The 18,086-nt window shown below is 38.7% G+C and overlaps 1 protein-coding gene across 2 annotated transcripts; it reads right to left on the reverse strand.

Moving 5' to 3' along the window:
• Positions 1-3,863: 3,863 nt before the first annotated feature.
• Positions 3,864-16,840, reverse strand: LOC143430249 (G-protein coupled receptor dmsr-1). 2 transcript variants are annotated; one of them, XR_013102614.1, is made up of 5 exons: positions 16,189-16,840; positions 6,092-6,200; positions 5,799-5,983; positions 4,794-5,725; positions 3,864-4,587 (listed from the first exon to the last, which is right to left on the reverse strand). XR_013102614.1 is itself a non-coding variant. In XM_076906329.1 (4 exons), exons 1-4 carry the CDS (start codon positions 16,767-16,769, stop codon positions 5,320-5,322), a joined length of 1,281 nt encoding a protein of 426 aa, XP_076762444.1. In that variant the 5' UTR covers positions 16,770-16,840; the 3' UTR covers positions 4,730-5,319. The 2 variants fall into 2 exon arrangements, 1 of the variants encoding a protein (XP_076762444.1); XM_076906329.1 differs by lacking the exon at positions 3,864-4,587 and having other exon boundaries at positions 4,730-5,725.
• Positions 16,841-18,086: the final 1,246 nt, after the last annotated feature.

Raw genomic sequence — 18,086 nt, forward strand, 5'->3', positions numbered from 1 at the left:
GCATCGTCGACTCTGGCCGCCTTGGTGCCTAGCCTTGCTCGTTCAGTACTCCACGTGTCAAGGAGAGCCAGTTTTCTCATTTAAGTTTTTCTGGATGACCGCGGTACACTAACTCGTACATTCCCACCGGGTGTCGTTACAAAAGTGTCAAGGATTAACAGTGAAGGGTCGACACTGGAAGGCCACGGGAACGTATTGAAGAAGCGCTTCAACGGTACAACGTTTAGGGATTATTGGGTTGCACACCCTTTCGACGCTGTTTTATCCGTTAATACCCATCCTCTTTTCCGTCCATAATATTTCCTCGTCGCGAAGTGTTCTCGGAACGAGCGAATTCGGGATGTAATTAAACCGTGCACCTTGGAGAACAGTCTGTGCGACACGCGAGCCAAGTCGTTTCAGTTTTCTCCGAACGATCTATCACATGCGGTATCGTGCTCGCATAGTTAATGGAACACGGGCGTACGTCTTGATTAAAAGTTTGAACAACTTCTTCACCGAGTTATTTGCGAGTTAGACACGTTACTTAATATTCGAGCTCGTACTCGTTAAAGTTACGCTTCCGCACAGACATCGTACGCTAATTTATGTTCGTCTGTGTAACAGTTAGCTACACAAATTGCTGCAAGTGGGAAAATTTCATTGATTTCTGAATAAAATTACGTAGGACGACTATAAACTCACCGTCATGGATCTTTGGAGAAAAAAATTGTTATCTGCGAGTAGAAGATCGCAAAGTCTTCAGAATTTTACATGAAAATGATCTGTGAACAGAAATTTTGTCGATTTTCTAGATTTTTTTATCTCGAATTCAGAATTAGTGATACGCCTGTGGAATAATATTATTTTCGAAAAAAGTATGTTACCAAATTTAATTTATTCAGCTAGTTTTACAATAGTTATGTACGTAGATTAGATTTTTTGAATTCCTATAGTCATTATGAACCTAGAACTGGCATAAAAATCCTACTGTTTTTTAGACCCTGTTTTTGTAACATCTGCAGTAATTTATGGAAATCTATTAACATAAATTTAAAAATATTTTATTTAAAAGATATGACAGAATTATAAAATAATTTGATTATTTTGGTGTTAACATTTTTAATGGTTTTTTCTCTATTACAGTTTAAAGCTATTTGGAGTAGGTATCGACGGTCAACTTAGAAGAGCTTTAAACACTTTATTCGTGTGGAGGGAAAAGAGTGACACGTCCAGCTCGTTCCAACCAGGACAATTAATTTAAAGCTTCCCGATGAGAAGCGTGCACGAAAGACGAGCATTCTGCTGCTGTAGTTATCGATGAGGGCGAACTCGATTAAAATAAGCGCTGACGAACAGTGTACAAATACCTCCGTTAGATACAGGCAGGTGGAAAACCAATGAATTCCACTTTGTAACGACAAACGGGTGCACCTAGCATTCGCAATTCTGATACTTAAATGGGGTACTATGTACAGTTGCTTCCTCGAAAAACAACAGCTTCGAGGAAGGCGAAAGTTTCTGTATCCGTTCGTGTATTTCGAGTTCCCATTGCCAATTGCCGTTGTTTTAATCGAGTTTCGAACTCGAGAAACTTGTCCTGTATAGAATCATCCATTTGAGTTTCACTGTAGACGAAGCCCTCCCTGTTGCTCTGTAAAAATACTTCGTAAGATGGATGTCCATTCTGAAGAATGAATCGAGCCAACACTGTTGTCCTCTTCGTTAATTAAAATGGTCTACCTATCAATCGTAATTCTTGTAGGACGTTTTGAAATATGCGTAGCTCTATACATTTTCCACCCTTTCAAGTAGAATCAGAAAATATAGTGTAATCGTGTTTTGTAGAATTTGTGGAAATAGTCCACTTTATTCACCTTGACTTATCAGCAGTTTTATTAGCGTACCGTGTCATTTTTCGCCGATATTCGAATTGTGAATCTGGCCAATTGAGATAAGGATAGACTAATTATTGGTACAAAGTATAGTTTCTCATGCGATCCTTATAATATCTTTATAATGTTGGCGTGGAACGGGCGGACGAAACGGACACGGGGGTGGCAACAAAAAAAAAGCCCTAGGGAACTCTTCAGCAAACCGAGAAGTCCGTCTGCGGGTTGTAAAAGCGGGCTTCCATCTTGAGATAACTATGTATTCGAGTCAGCTAACAATTTTATCTCCGTTTCCTTTAGCAGATCAAATAGGCCACTTGGAAACCATAGTTTGTCGAGGGGATGAGAAAGGCAAAGATTACGCTCTGCTCGGGTTACGTGACGCGTTTTTGTAATTACAATCAAATGCATTGTGTGAGGGGAATCGTTTTGTTGGACGGTTCGAGATGCTGGTGGTGAACTAGAGTCAAGGTTCAACACCAAGCCACAGTGTTTTGTAATTAGACGAACGCAGGTTCTTCTTTTCCCTCTTCTCTTCTTTTCAATTGAGAAGCATTCACTCCGTACACATATATTCGCATAGATGGAATCCTAACAATTCTGATAATATCAACGTGGATGTGGATAAGGGCATAGAACGATACCAGGTATATCATCCACCTGTTAACGATCTTAATCAGAAATTGAAATATTGAATTTGAAATGATGAAAAAATTACAATGTGGGAATTTGTTAAAAAAATATATTTAAATGAAAGTAATAAGTGTTCATTCGTATATTTCTTGTGCAATATGTATTTTCACTTATCTGTGAAATATCGAAAATAAAAATGAAAAGATAAAAGCTCTCTCTCATGATATGCGCTGCAAAATTGCAATCAAGCTGCGTTTAGTTCCAGCGAGATTGAAATTTCTCGGAACATACTTTCCGCCGGTAAAAGCTGGAATAAAAATATCGAGACTTAGCAACATTCATTTAACTTGAGATGTTTAGCAGTGATATAATGAACTGCACGCAGCGTAATTAAAGTACGTTTCCTGGCGCATCCTTACCGCGTAGAAACTCCGAAATAAAAATCCCAAAATGTTTCCGAAAATCGGTCAATATCCGCCCTCTGCACATTTTCGAAATATAAAACCTAATGAAAAAGTACCTTCCCGTGCAGCTAGATCAAAAATTCCAACGGCATTTTAAATACGCACTGTCTGTTACGCGTAAATGAACATGCATTAGATTTTATTGCAGGTAGCCCAGTTTCTAACATTATCAATTCGTCTCTACGTTTAAGCGTAAATTGTGAGAATTTCCAAATTGCTGATAGATTGACTTAGAATATCGTATAATAAAAAATAATAATTAATAGTAAATTAATGAAATTGATTTCTCCTTGATGCACAGGCAGCAATAATACTTCATATATTTGCAAAACACCTCTGTTTTTCTGTAGAACCGTCCACGTGCCGAATATCGATCGATCATTTACATAATTGTATGATCATATTCGTGCATGTCGACGTGTAACGTAGTTTGCTGTATGATTTTGATTATGCCAGCCAATACGGCTCGTGCGTGGCATGCGGTAGTCGGGATTCAAAATCGATTTAATGCCTCAATTATTTCCCGGTAACTAACCAAGTGAATGGTTCGTTTTATGAATGTTCCAATGAACTTGGCCCTCTTTGATCGCCGATTAGCTGCCGTTCCCTCGCCCTGGATTCTAATAAGTGGCAATCATTTGCGGTATAACAGCTGCTAAATTGAATAATTCCCACAGAAATCGATAGTTCTGTTAAGTATTATCTTCACTGAACCGTGAATATAGAGTGTGATGGTTTCTAGAAAGCATAAAATATCTACGAAAGAGGGAAACAATTTGCAACAGGAATATTTTACTGCACTTTCTGCAATCCATATGGAATATTAGTTTTACATCTGATAAAGTGGATAAAGGAGGTAAATAAAAGAGGCTATTATCATTACAGAAACGTTTATTCGTGAACCATATAAACGATTGTGTCGTTATCATTCACACTGAAAAGGACAGAATTTTGGCTGAGCTTAATGGCCAAAAAACCATCGGTTTTCCTCTCTTGCATACCAAAATTATACAAAAACGGATTGTTAATCGTTACACTCTCTCAATTACATATTTACAAGTATCCTTTTGTGTCAACATTTATCAATAACATATAGTGACAGTTATGCCTCTAATTTAATTGTTTGCGGTACATTAAAGTAGATAATTGATACAATTTTTGTGTGATAACGAGTATATGTTCCGTACACCGTGTGTCCATGACTTATAATGATTGTTCGTTGTTAAGTGCATAAGATGCACTGTATTATTTAAGTTGTTCGATGTAGCAAACCGAAATTAACACGCCAACGTGTATCGTTACATTTTACGTTAAAAATCGCTTCGTTCTTACCCTGTTACAATAAAACATTGAAGTATATCATTTCATTGTGTGCGTTTATCGTATATTTATTATGCAATATTACGTTCGATGTGGATCGTGATATAAATTAATGAATGGCAAAAAGTTTGAAGAAAAATTAATGCATGTATTTATTCAAACTTACACTTTTGAGCTTTCATTTAAACTTTGGCACAAATCAGGCTTCTCTATACCTAATTTTCGGGTAATTTAACACGAAAGTAATAGTTTCTTTATTTTATAGAGCTATTATTCCCAGCAATAGATCCAATCTTAGGCTGGAAGTTCAAATAATCCTATACATACCGGTATCTATTTCTAATTGGGTAACAAATTATATTAATTTACTACCATTGGAAGCATTTCCCCTCTCAAACATTATTATTTTTTTAAATCTCTTTTCTCTTTCATATCGTGCAACTATGTCGATCGCGCTGTGCACGCTTGCACAGTATTCTTCCAATTTACTAAAAAAAAGACTTACCTCGCTAGACATAGAAGTACTGATCTAGACATGAAACGCGGTTCCGTTGGAAACGCAAGAAGATTAATATCGGCGCTCTAATACTTTGACGTTTCCTCCTCGTTTAAGTACTATTACCTTTCTTATGTGTATGACATTTCGGAAAGTTATATATTAGTTTCGACAACTGACGGTCTCCGGTATCATTAATCTTCAACTGACAGGATGGAATTAAAAGGAATCGACCCCTTTTCGTTGTTTCTCCGAGGAAGAGAAAAGAGGTCGGCGAATGAAATTTAATTGAACTGTATTATGGACATCACCCAGAGAGTCATTACTCTATAGGTATTAACAGATGATTTATTCTCCATCCACTTTATTACTTTGCTTAACAAGCAGGCCTGCTTCATCGAGAACCACTAAATACATGGTTCACCTGTAATCTAGGTGATCATCTTCGTGACGGTATTAAAGACAAAGTACGAGCTATTCTCCAGGGAACGTCCAGCTTCTAAAGGCGCGAGGTCTCTAGACCCCTCAGTCTACATCATACGTAAGTACTTTGTACGTCCGTCTGTTGCGTGGCAGGCTGCCATTTCTTCATTATCCTTGGCTTAAACAGTTGCCCGAAAGTAGTGCGGAATTGTCTGGACATGGAGCAGTAGAGGATGAAGTTAATGGCGCCGTTAAGAAGGGCAAGGATGTCCATCACCTCGCCGAAATTGTGGTAGCAATACCGAAAGAAACAGTCGCCCAGCACGCCGGACAAAAGACCTAGGACACCCTGAGGGATCTCCGTAACAAGGAACAAAAGTAACACGGCGACGAGCATCTTGGTCGTTCTGTCAGCTCGTTTCTCGGATTTGCTTGGCCTCTTTGGGACCAAACCGTTCCCCATAAAGGTGCTCGCACATTGATTGTAATTCTTCAGAGCCTGTTTCCTCCCTTTCGCCCTGGAACAGGATTCGATACAGTGATCGCGGTTGTTTTTAGTTGTTGTACGAGTTTAAGTTTAGAGGTTGTTACCTGTAGAGAGCTTTTATTAGCCAACAGCTGATGACAGTAAGAATGACGCACGGTAAAAGCTTCACGACCACCCCTAGCACCCAGAAATTTAGTTGGTAAAAGAAATCCTTGTGCTGCGAGTAATCTGCATCGACCGTGTACACCACTTCCATGGTACCATTCGTGTTCATCGTCCGTTTTCTTATCTGATAATTAAAAATGTTAAGGGAGAAATGTAGAAGGCAAATCCTTGGGGTTAGTTCTCTCGAGTTAGAAATTGATTTCCGTCCCAATTCAAACGTGGAAATACTTACTCCGAACACGAAAAAGCTAGGAGCACAGGCAACGAACGGCGCCAAGAAGCTACTGCAAAGTGCCGTTCTGCATCGTGCCGCGGTGCACCAGACATTGTATTGCGGAAACCTGCGATAACAAAAGAACAATGCATTTCATACGAAAGTTCGTATGCATATATAGTTGTTCTTTCATTCGAGAAATATTTTCTTTGTTCTCATTTATTTTTACCATTTTTCCGAGGAGGTATATATATATATCTGCAGCTATTTCAAACACGCAATAACAATAAACAACTTTCCTCCCATAGATTCTATGAATTCAATAGCTCGTACATAACACAATGATCTGTATTATTTAATATGTACTGGTTTTTCATTCATCTCGAAGAATTCCATAAAAGTGGAATTTCCGAGGGTAGAAGATCGATTCGCGGCCTTTTTACACTACGGTGGAAAATATATTTCCCGTGCAACGGGGCGTAACAGCCGGAATGTAGAGGTAAATGAATCCAGCACTGGTCGACTAAATTAAATTTTAATTTCAGCGTTTTGCACTTGCATGGACTTTCAAGAACTTCTATGATCAGAAAAGCAATCGGTGCTAGTTTTTCTGTACTTTTCGATACGATAGAAGGAATAATGTAAATTAGCTTTTGATCACGATAATTAACGTCGAATTGAAAATGAAGCTGGAATATTAATTAGGTTCTCTTTTGCACTTTCTCACTTGTAAAACGTTCAGGATATAAGGAGGAACGCAATTTCTCGCAGAAGAGGAACAAAAGGGTTCGAGAGCTATGTAATTGATCGCATCCATAAGTTTAATTCCGCTGGATCCTAAACCGACATCTGCTAGAAAAATGTTGGGAGCTTGAAATGTAGCCTCGCGGCGCACATACGGTCGATGCAACTTAATCAAACAAATGGAATCGATATTTTCTCAAAATCTACGGTGCTTTCTCCTACCCCGCTTTTTATTCTCCCTTTTCCGATTTTCCATGGAGTTGTACTTTGTTTTTGTCTCGTTCAAATCATGCTTGAAAGGAATGCTTTGTTCTACCTGTGAAATGCTAAAAAAAGGATTGCCTACAATGGTCCGCTCTTCCTTTTTTGTGAATCGAGTTGATTAAGTTTCAGTTAAGGAACAGTAAAAAGCAAGAAAAAATTCACTTTCACGTAGGTGGTAAAATTCGACGTGTAATCCGTAATTTACCATCTGATTATCTGTGTATTAATACTTGTCTGTGGGACATGCGACTCTGCGGACATTCGTTGGTCGAAGCAGGTCACGTATGTCGATAGTGTATCGACATTTGCAATGAAGGGGTTCAATTATGACCGTCGCATTTTTTGGTACGACGTATCCTAAAAACCAGTTCAAATTGATTTTTGCCTTTTGACCAAGGTACGAGCTGTCAATTGCAGCACATACCCCTGCGCAAGGATCTCGACGAGTATTACGTCAAAATTCCAAAAGTTACCATTATTAAATTTCGTTTGACCGATTCGTTTACCAATTGACGAGTCTAGCTCGATATAAATTAATATATCAGTTATTATATTTCTAGCTGTCCAACTAGAAAGCTATGAGCTCTTCATTGATTTAATTGTTTGCTGGAAATAGCTAGAAAATAATTGGGTTTGAAGAAATAATCGAATATGTTCTAGTATAAATTGAACAAAGCGTTCACTGCAGGAACGGTGACATTGTACGATGAAACCTCCAATTTTTTATTGAAACTATGTCAAAAGAGTTAGTTTTACAATCGGATTTACCGTCCATAGTTGTTAAAAAAAAAGTGTACTCCTATTTTGAAACGGTATCATAGATCAAAGAAACCTGAAACGAACAAACTAATTCAGTATTTTAAATATAATCATGTTTGTATGAAGAGAAACATGGAATTGGACAAAGGATAAACTAATAAGGGATAATATTTATATCGATATTTACGATCAGAAAATTGTTTTAGCTTTCATTGAATTACCTTACCACTTAATTGCCTTGATACATTCAAGTGTACACGGGTAATTGTATCCTTCGAACGATTGTACGGTGAGCATCGGTGGTTTATTAGATAGCTACGTATGTTATATGCAACTAATGGCATTTCATAGGACACAATATCGCGCGAATTGTTAGATACACAGAGACATCAACGAAGCAGCGAAGGGTACAAATTGCTAGTTAGCTTTTCACAGTAGAAACAAACTAGTTTCTATGCTATTGGGGTAACCCGTGTATTTCTACACGTGAGAGTATACGTGTACACGGTCCGTGTTTCTTTCTCGTTATACCAGCTATGTGTTATTTTCCTTTTGTTAATTTAAAATTGTTGTCAAGAGGAATGGTTTGTTATGGAAATTTCCTTTGAAAATCTGTCGCTCATCCAACCCCTATTATTCTCCACCCCTATATAGTTATACAAGACTTCTGAGATGATATTAACTGATAGCAAAGAATAAAAAATTTATTCCTGAAGACACATTAAGAATTTTATTAATATAATCGATTCGTATCATTTTCCGTGCTCTTATTTATGGTGATAAAATATAAAGGGGTCGTAGCAAACGTCTTTAGCTGATCTGACAGTCGTCCTTTGTTATTCTGTATTGAATAAAAGTGGTTCTAAGACGAGAAAAATTGTACAGTTTTACCCTCTTGCGAGTTTAGATGAATAATAGAGGAAGGCCAGAATAAAATGTCCCAGGAAGTAAATCGTAAAATATTCTACTAGACGTCTGACACTGATCTTCCTTACCTATTACATGTGTCAAGAGTAAAAGTCCTTCGAAGAAAATAAATTATTTTATTATGTGCTTCTAGCTGACAAAACAGTAAAGCCAGTACAAGATTATTTAATTTAAAAAATCTAAATATTTTTAATCCAGATAGCCAAAATATTTCATTTTACCTGTCAATATTGATACACGTGGGAAACGTTTAGTAACGCGAAGCTGTCCGTTAAGTGGAGCATATTGTTTTTTTTTTCTCCTTCCTAGCTTCAGAATTTCTATTCTCTCTCGTTGTGTGCTTTTACGCGCTGTGCACCATCGAACGATTTGCATTTAAAAAGAATATCCGAGTTATCAATGCATAAACGAGTTCAAGAACTTGTCCATTTAAATCTTTCGCACGATACAAAATCGTGCGATATCGACGCATTTATTAAGCGAAACGTGATTAGAAATTCGTTTAATGGATCACTTTACGCGTTAGACAACACATTGTGTCAGCTGAAAAAACAAAGTGGGATATTCTCCTCCACAAACACGAGATCCTTTTGTTTGCTGAACTCCAGTTTAGATGCGAATTTCAACGTATAACATGATAATGTCACGAATTAAACGTGTTACGAATATTGAGCGTGAAAAATACAGTAGGTTGCACATTTCCCACTCGATGTAGAGAAAATATTATATTAAATGATCGACGTATAGATATCGAAACTACGGAAAATTTCAATATACAGAGCAAACAGTAGCGCGAAATTAAATATTAACAGAAAGAAACAATCATCGGTTGCTTGTATTTATCGCGAAATTGTCAGAGAGAACGTTTCTGCTGAATTACGGATCAATTCTATCAAACATGATTCCGATTGTTTTTGCTCTCATGCTTCCGTTCTCATTTTTTATTTTTATTTTTAAGCATGAGTTTAACGAGATAGGAGCAAAGTATGGCTTCATGGAAAATCAGGGAAGGAGAAATAAAATCAATCGGTGAAGGCTAGAAAACAAATCTGAATTGTGCATCACTGAGATACAGTATTATTTGATACAAATATAATATAATGGTTGCTTTCCTGTCATATCTGGATGTTATATTTGATACACAAGCGTGGTCAATGTCTTTACAGTTTTGCAAGACTGATGTGGAAAGTGGTCATCTTCAAAGAAGAAGGGAGAAAAGGCGTAGCTCTAGTCAGTATTACTTTACGAAATTTACGAACTGAACAGTGGACAGTGGACGTGTTAAAGGATTCTGGCACGCTATATCCGTCCTGATCAAATATTTCTCCATTATCCTCCCTGGGGATGCTTTCGTTTTATACTCCTTTGTCAATGGCGCATCGGCTGAACGGAATAGCATTTCTCTGAGAGAACACGGGAGTGTGCTTTCGGTTTCCTGTTTTCCGGTGCGCAAGGTAAGCCAGCGAAAAACCACTCTTTGCAAAGAAATTCTCTATGGGATTAAGTAACAAGATAAAGTATCAATATCCACGGAGACTGTCTTCCATTTCCGCCTCGTTTTCCCGCGATGTACAGGCATTCCATTTAAGTATGTTCCATTTTTGTTTCGGTGCGAAGGATTGAAAGTGCTCTTTTGCACGGATACAGAACGAATCGCCGCACAGTTCCATTACGTCTTCTCAAGATTGAATCTTCAAACATGATAGGAGTTATTGTCTCGACGTAGTTATTGTCTAGTATAACGAGCGTTAACCATTTGATAGCGTAAGATCTTTGACCCTCCATAATGACTTGTGACACAGAAGTACCCGTGTGTACCATTTGTACCATTGGTCCGTTAAAAGAGGGCCAATTGAGAAGCAGCTAAGAACAGAGTCTTGTGAATTTATAAACCCTTTTCTGGTAATTCATTTTTGCAAGCAATTTCTATACTTCAGTCGCGCATAAAGAGCTTCAATTTGAGATGTTGAAGTTAAAGCAGAAAGGAAAAGGGAATGTTTAAACGATACTCTGGCTGATTTCATTTGAAAGTCGCGAATACACGATTCAAGAAATTTTCTTAAACGGTAAGAAGAAAATGCGGGAAATGGAGCGCGATGATTCTTCGCGGGACGTTATGCAGATGCCTTATTTGCGCAAGGAAATGGCAAGATTTGCCAGTAAAAGTCACGGAAAGTGTACCTCGTTAGAGGAATATATGTCCCACAGCAGAGATAATGATTTTTTTGTCTTGTCGGATTTGCGTTCTTTGAGAGATCTTTTGTTGTTACACGAGTTGACGTAATCATTCGTTTCTGTATGTTACTGTTCACTAACGATAAATATACAGTTTACATTCGAAGCCTCGCAACGTCGTTGAAATTTATTCGAAATTGTTGGAAAAAATTGCAGAAATTGTTACTTGTACTTTCTAATAGCAAGACATTTGTATAATTGGATATATTCTCTTCAGGGTCCAATTTTAACCCGCTGGGGACCGGCTGAAATAAAAACATCGAGAAGTTTAAAGTTCAGGCATTAATTTAGCATTTCCCTTAACAGGTTTGAATTAATTTTTCAGCAATATACAAGCGACGCAATAACTTTTTGCAGTATTTATAATATTGGAAAATATTTATCCGGTAAGCATTTAAAAGCCTAGCCTGAAGCTAAACGCCGAACTGATTAATCCCATTTCCAGAAAATTTTCCAATTTAATATCTGAACGCATGATACAGAACGTGTACAGCAAAATATGCAATCATACAGAAACCTAACATTTACCTTTTATACGAATACCAACATTTTGATAACATTTTATTAACTTCATTATTACCTCTTTTATCCCTTGTGGTACATATTTTATATTAACAACGGGTATTACTACTTTGTCATGCAATATAACTTTACGATTCGTATTCGTATCACGTATAATTCAACTTTACCATAGAAAATGCCTAACTTTCACCATAGAAGTAAATGGGTTTCACTTCCTGGTAGAAATAGCTAATTCGAACACGTAGCAGTGGTTGAAACAAGAGTAACATTGCTCACTCGGTAGGTGTAGCTATTGAACACGTGTTCAGGCTAATGTGATAGGTACCGAAGGATTTGTACGAGCGTCCATTTCTGGGCTAAGTATCGTTTCATGCTAGAAGCTTCGTGCAATCTCGTATGACTCTTGTAATCGACACAGGCCCTGATACACAGTTTGGTCCTAGCATAATATTCGCTCCTCAACGTTGCAATAATCGCGTGCCATTATTCCAAGTGTAGATTGATCGCATATCCAGTAAAGTTCGCTGTTGATATTGGTTTAGTTAAATCGTTGACTATGGTATTATAATGAACATCGTATCAATTTACATCGCTCGCAACACGGTTCTCCTAGCAGCCTGTGAAAATGAAATACTGGAATATTGATCAACACGAATAGAGAGCGATTCTACGCAGATTTTATTCAGAAGAGAGATAGAGAGGGTGGAGAACGTATAAACGGAAAATATTAATTTATTAAAATTTTTATTTTAAACGATGTTGCATCAATTTTATAGCGTACAATCAGAATTTACCAGAAAATTATACGTTGCTTGTTTGAAGAATTAAATGCAAAGATAAGCGTAGTGCAGGGAATTACCATGCATTGCTTAAATAATATTCATAATTTCTGCAGAAACGACGCTACCCTCGATTGATTCCCAAATATGTAAATCCAACGTTTTATGCTCTGAATTATGTTTAACGTTTAAATACTCCACAATACCTGACCTACTTGTATCATTCACGTTTAATCAACACGGAGCTGTGTGTCTCAGCAAATTAAAAAGAAAAAGTAAAATTTAAAACGAAACATTTCATCTTCGAAATCAATAGAAACAAATATCGTTTAGAGAATTATAGCAAACGCTATTATTTTTTGTTTAGAGATTAATACAGAGAATTGCATCTCTTGATTGTGCACCGTGAGACAATAATACGAAATTATCTCCACCTGTATATCTAGCTGACCTGACATTTCTCTGTACGCTTGTCGTTCGCGGAAGTCATCCTCATTCTTCTTTCACCGAGAATTTTATTCCCTCTCCGAGAGTCCCAGTTCACCCAGTTAGTGTCCTCTTTCTACGTGTTTCTCTCCCTATTCACGATATATTTAATGATTCCAGCGTGTCGTAACATCGAATGCACACACTACTAGTAATTTACGCTATCTAAAATACGGTCACGTAAATACGAAGTGGATTAATTGTAAATACAAAAATTATTAGACATTACGCGTACAGGATATATGCATTTCACGTTCCAATCTCACGTGTGGAAAGAGAAGATTGCCAAAAATACTCCTTTGTTTACCATCCCAAAGAAGAGGGGATCACTGAATCATATAAAGTATTTTAAGTTTTCTTCGAAACTTTTCCAGGTACCCTCCTGAATTTTTGTTTAATTAAATAGGACAAGGGAGCTGTTCGTTTGACGAGGGATACATATTTCAAAGACGGTTTCTGAGAGGCGAAACACAGTTCTTCCATGTTTCAAAAATGTTAGATGTCCATAACGACGTAACTAAAGGAATGAATATCACGGCTGGAACTTGTAGATTTCCAAATACTATCACTATCGTTGCACGATAACGCGTTGATTCGAAGACAAAATTTGAACGTTCTCGTAATTTTTTGTTCTTGCTTGAACACGCGATGATCGATCGATGAGCGCATATCGTCGTCGTCGATTCGAATGTTTTCGTTTTTCATAACAGGATAATGCCTTTCACGAGCAGAGATTCAATGCATCATGGAAGGACAATAACCGCGATGAAATTTAGGGATGCTCGTTGTGTCGTGAAATCGTTGCAGGAAGTGAATAACTCCATTGGTGATGGGCGACGGTGATGGACGACCGTTTGATGTGAATGGAATATGACTGATACCCAAGACTGATGAGATGTAGGCAACCTGTTCAGTGGATTTCCTGGGAAATATGCCGATAAAAATGAACAATCCGTTTAACGGATTACCCGTTTTACCTATCCGCGATTCGTTTAGGGATTTTCGTGCTCCAGAAGTTCGTCAGAACTACTTGTTGCACATGGACGCTATCCTTTAGAATTGAATACCAAATCCGTTCTTACGCGATTGTTCACAGATTCGTGTAACGTACGAGAGATAAATTAAGTAGTGTAGCACGCTTTTTAAGGAAATCTTTCTACTCGAAGATTGCAGGTGTACACGATACAAGGAAACTTTGTCGGAAGCGAGAAACATTTCGATAACACGTATTGGAGTGATTGATATAGGAACTTTCCGCGATGTAGTGAAGTCGTAAATTAAAGTATCGAGTAGCGGTACCAGTTGATGCAGTAACATCCAGGTCACATTTCAATAAGGAATGAACCAGTAAAAGCTGGTACAGGAACATAACTGGGTACATATAAAATTTCTATCTACTCCAGAGGAAATCATTTCAGGCGCGAATATTTTTCTAAAATATCGTTAAAGCGCCATTGAACGTGATCCTGTTCCATTCTGAAGTATTGTCACATTTGAAAATTCTAAGAATAGATTTTGCGTAGCTTCAATTCGACCGTGAAACGGACAAATTGCTGTAAATTGTTTTCCTGAAACGAAACCGTACGTGTTGGAACGTTTAGCACAAGCTACCTCGAATACTCTTTCATTATTCACGAGGCAGTGTCAGATATTGTGCAATTCGCGTTTACTATGCTTTATAAATAATGCTGTGATGTAACGTTCGTGTACGAGCGGGGAATAAGTCAACAAATTCGATTCGGTACGCTTTATGCATTTGGTGCTTGGTTATGATATATCTACCGATTAATATCCATCGTTCTGCTTAGAGCTGTTGTTTGCATTCTGGACAGAATTTCGAAGACAGTGTCGAACGTGAATCAAGCACGTCATCAAACTATTCCAGCGGGAATATTGCTACACATAGAACGCGTGTTTAGGTTTGCGTGCTTTCATTAACGAGCATATGTTTGTATTTAATTATGTGTTAATGTATGTACGTAGGTGCGTCTAGCTAACCGTAGTCATGGATGCAGTACTTGACATAGAAACCACCAGCGACTTATAATAATATAGAAAATTAAGGCAGCAGGAATGACGAACTGGAAGTTTTCCTTACTAATATAACGCTTCGACATTGCATGTTTGTATAATCCGTCAATAGGCAATTGTGCATCCATTTAGTTACACGTTACGTATTTGCACTGGGAAATGTTTGTAGAATAATATAATAGCGATTAATGATCAAGTTATTATGCAATTAGTGGGGACTACAACTGAATATTAAACGCATCTTACCTAAGTTTAGTACACGTCTAAATATGCTTGATTGGATTTTCACTCTATCACGTTCACGCTTGGTTTACTCGTCTAACTAGCTCTCTCTATTCGATACAATTTCTATCACGATGTCCTCGCAGTATATACTCCTATTTCTTCTGCCTGGAATCAAGCTATGAAATTCGGTTCGTAATAACGAGGCAGCTGAACAACATTCATCCAGGCTAAAATGAAACGAATCGCTCGGAAAAAAGCTGGAAATATTAAATGGTACCAGCTCGCAAGAGATAGACAACTCGAAAATTAGCCCACAGATGACTGAGTGGCGTGTAATAAACTAGTCGCCCTTTAATAAAACACGTCCCGTAGAATTGATTAACCGTGGCAATCCCCCGTAAAATTCGATTCCCTGCAGGATTTATTGGAAACAGAGCCGACACCTCACCAACGATTTCTCCATTTTCTCAAACTTTATGGACGAGGTATCTTGGGACCATTTCTGATTCTGATAAATGGCTGAAGGGAGGAAAGGTCCTCAGAGAGGCGATTTCGATTCCGTAGGAGCCGATAAGAGCGAGTTCGAGCTCAATGGTTTCTAAATTATGAACCTCGATTGTGTCAATACCTGATTTATGGTATTTTATACAGAACAATCGAAGGATGGAACTCGTTAAAAATAATTCTTAGATTCACAAAAATTGCTAATAATTTATAGATTACGTTATATCAAGTTTATTTAGATACGCGTAGAATCGATGTAGAATTATTCAAGGAAGGTTTACTTCTAAGGAAAATGATTCGTAAATCCCTACCATTATTCTTGTCAAAGTGACACCACCCACTGATTCTGTCCTTAATGACTTCGACCTAAATGTGCCATTCACTTGTAATCTATTTACAATTTGCTACCACGTTCGTGCTGAATATCGCTGAACGTGGCGCACGAAGAAACCTTACTAACTCGCTCGATGATATCTACTTTTCGCCTACAGAGCAGTATCGAAATTCGACGCAAGGTTCCGCAGGATCAGAGCCTGGCACGAGCACCACTCGGTTGCGGACGTAGGTCCGTGGGCACGCGATTGAAATTCGTGTCTGCTGGCTTCAATAAAGCGGCTGGAAAATCGGAATTCTACTCACCTAATGGCGATGTACCTCCAAACGGCCAGCGTGAGCGTGATGGCGATGCTGATGGTGTGCAGCAGCTGCGTGAAATGCATGTGGAAAAGAACGAATACCGCCAAACCGTACGGGAATATTTTCCTTTTCGGTAGTATGATGTACTTGTAAATGGCGAACGGGATGTATTCCAGCATCACGAGCATATCCGCTGTGGCTAGGCCTGTAAGGATTCGGTTTATGGGCGCCGTGGCCATGTCCTTCCTCGTCAACACGATGATATTCAACATGTTGGCGAGGGTGCCGAACAGGCACACTACCAAAGCCGCGTAGCCGTGGTAACTCTTGTATTCGATCGCGAGATCTCGGATAATTCCGTTGCAATAGCAGTCGGTCTGTTCGTTGTTCGGCTTGTGGAAGGTCAGATTATCAATGAAGTTGTTGACGTAGTCGATGTCCTCGTCCGTGATGTTCAGGCTACGGATGATTTCCGTGTAGTTGTCCAGCTTCTTCATGGTGGTCATGCGTCGCAACAGGATCCTGAGCTGCTGTAGCGTTTCGTTCAGATGCATACGGCGCCAAGTGATGTCGTGGCCGTGCATGGCATTCTGAGAAATGGCGGCATTGTCGTTGGAATCTCCTTCTAATTCTTTTTCTGTTCAATTCTCGATTATGTACTTCCTTCACTTCTACTGTCCCGCCTTTAATGGGAACACTTAATGGCTGCAAGCTTTCGGTATTTCAACATCTTGCTGGAAAATCATGCTGTACAAGAAATAGCGAACGAGCGTTCTTCGATCGACTCGTTTCCAAGAGATTGAGCATAACGATTCGATATCGAATCGTGCTCACTGAAGCGTGTTACAATATATTTGATATAGCTCGTGTCTGTCACCATGTAGATCAGGAATTCGCAACTGAACGGACGCTTATTATTTGTTGAGGGGGTGCGAGTTATAGATTTTCCGCTTCGTCACAGTTAATTACATCATTTGACGTATCCAATATTTTTTACATCGTATACGAGTAGGTTTTTTTGTTCAAAAAAGATGCATCGAACGATTCGATACATTCGATTGTACGCTTCGCTACAGATACGTCTACGTCGATACCATCTATCAATCTGATATTGTTTTCGGAGACCAGAGCATTCCACTTCTGAGTTTTGTTTTCGTCGAAGGAAAGACAATCTCACTCCTTGGTTAGCTATAGCCGTTCGAAAATCTTGGTCCTGTTCGCGAATGCGTTCTGCTATCGAATTTTCATCCCCGTCGGGAAAGACAATTTCGAGATGGACGAAAATTTTCTCGAGAGATGTTAAACGCAATCGTACCAGACCATACGCCGCGTTACTCTCGCATTCCCTGTCTAATCTGGCAATCTGAATTCCTCGCGGCTACTTATATCCCCGATTTTCATTAGTCCCTCTCAAACTTATACGATTCTGTTTCGTGACTCGCATAACGGATCAGTCGTCTACCAGAGGAATTTTCCCTTCGACGCGCAGACCCTTCGTGATTCACCATAAATCACTTCGAGACTTCCGTCCACCGTGATCTACTTTTTTTTCGAGGGATTCACTTGCACGAGCGAGCTTGCCCAATAAATTCATCGACCACCTTTTCTTCAGCGCAGCTGGAACATTTTTCCGGAGGACTGACCACTTTCAACCGCTCGACGAAGATCCTCGATTAAAAATTCTATGCGGCTATCCTAGCAATCGTCGCTTCTATCCTCTTCCTCAGTCGATCAAAAATTCTTTCCCGTCTTCTTTCTCTTCTTAGACCTAAAAACACTTTGGCGTCTCGAGGTATCCCGCTGAGCTGTTTACGCAACGCGTCGTTTCCTTAACCCATGGTACTCCTCGGGATTGCGACGGGCGTCCTTCACAGGGGATAATCCTTTTGGACACGATCGAG

This window comes from Xylocopa sonorina, chromosome 13 (assembly GCF_050948175.1).
Source record: "Xylocopa sonorina isolate GNS202 chromosome 13, iyXylSono1_principal, whole genome shotgun sequence".
NCBI lineage: Eukaryota > Metazoa > Arthropoda > Insecta > Hymenoptera > Apidae > Xylocopa > Xylocopa sonorina.

Coding starts and splice junctions, on each gene's coding strand:
- LOC143430249 (XM_076906329.1), bottom strand. CDS start 16,769: ATGCACGGCCACGACATCACTTGGCGCCGTATGCATCTGAACGAAACG. Junction 5,984..6,091: donor CTAGCTTTTTCGTGTTCGGA/GTAAGTATTTCC, acceptor TTTAATTATCAG/ATAAGAAAACGGACGATGAA. Junction 5,726..5,798: donor CTAATAAAAGCTCTCTACAG/GTAACAACCTCT, acceptor ATCCTGTTCCAG/GGCGAAAGGGAGGAAACAGG.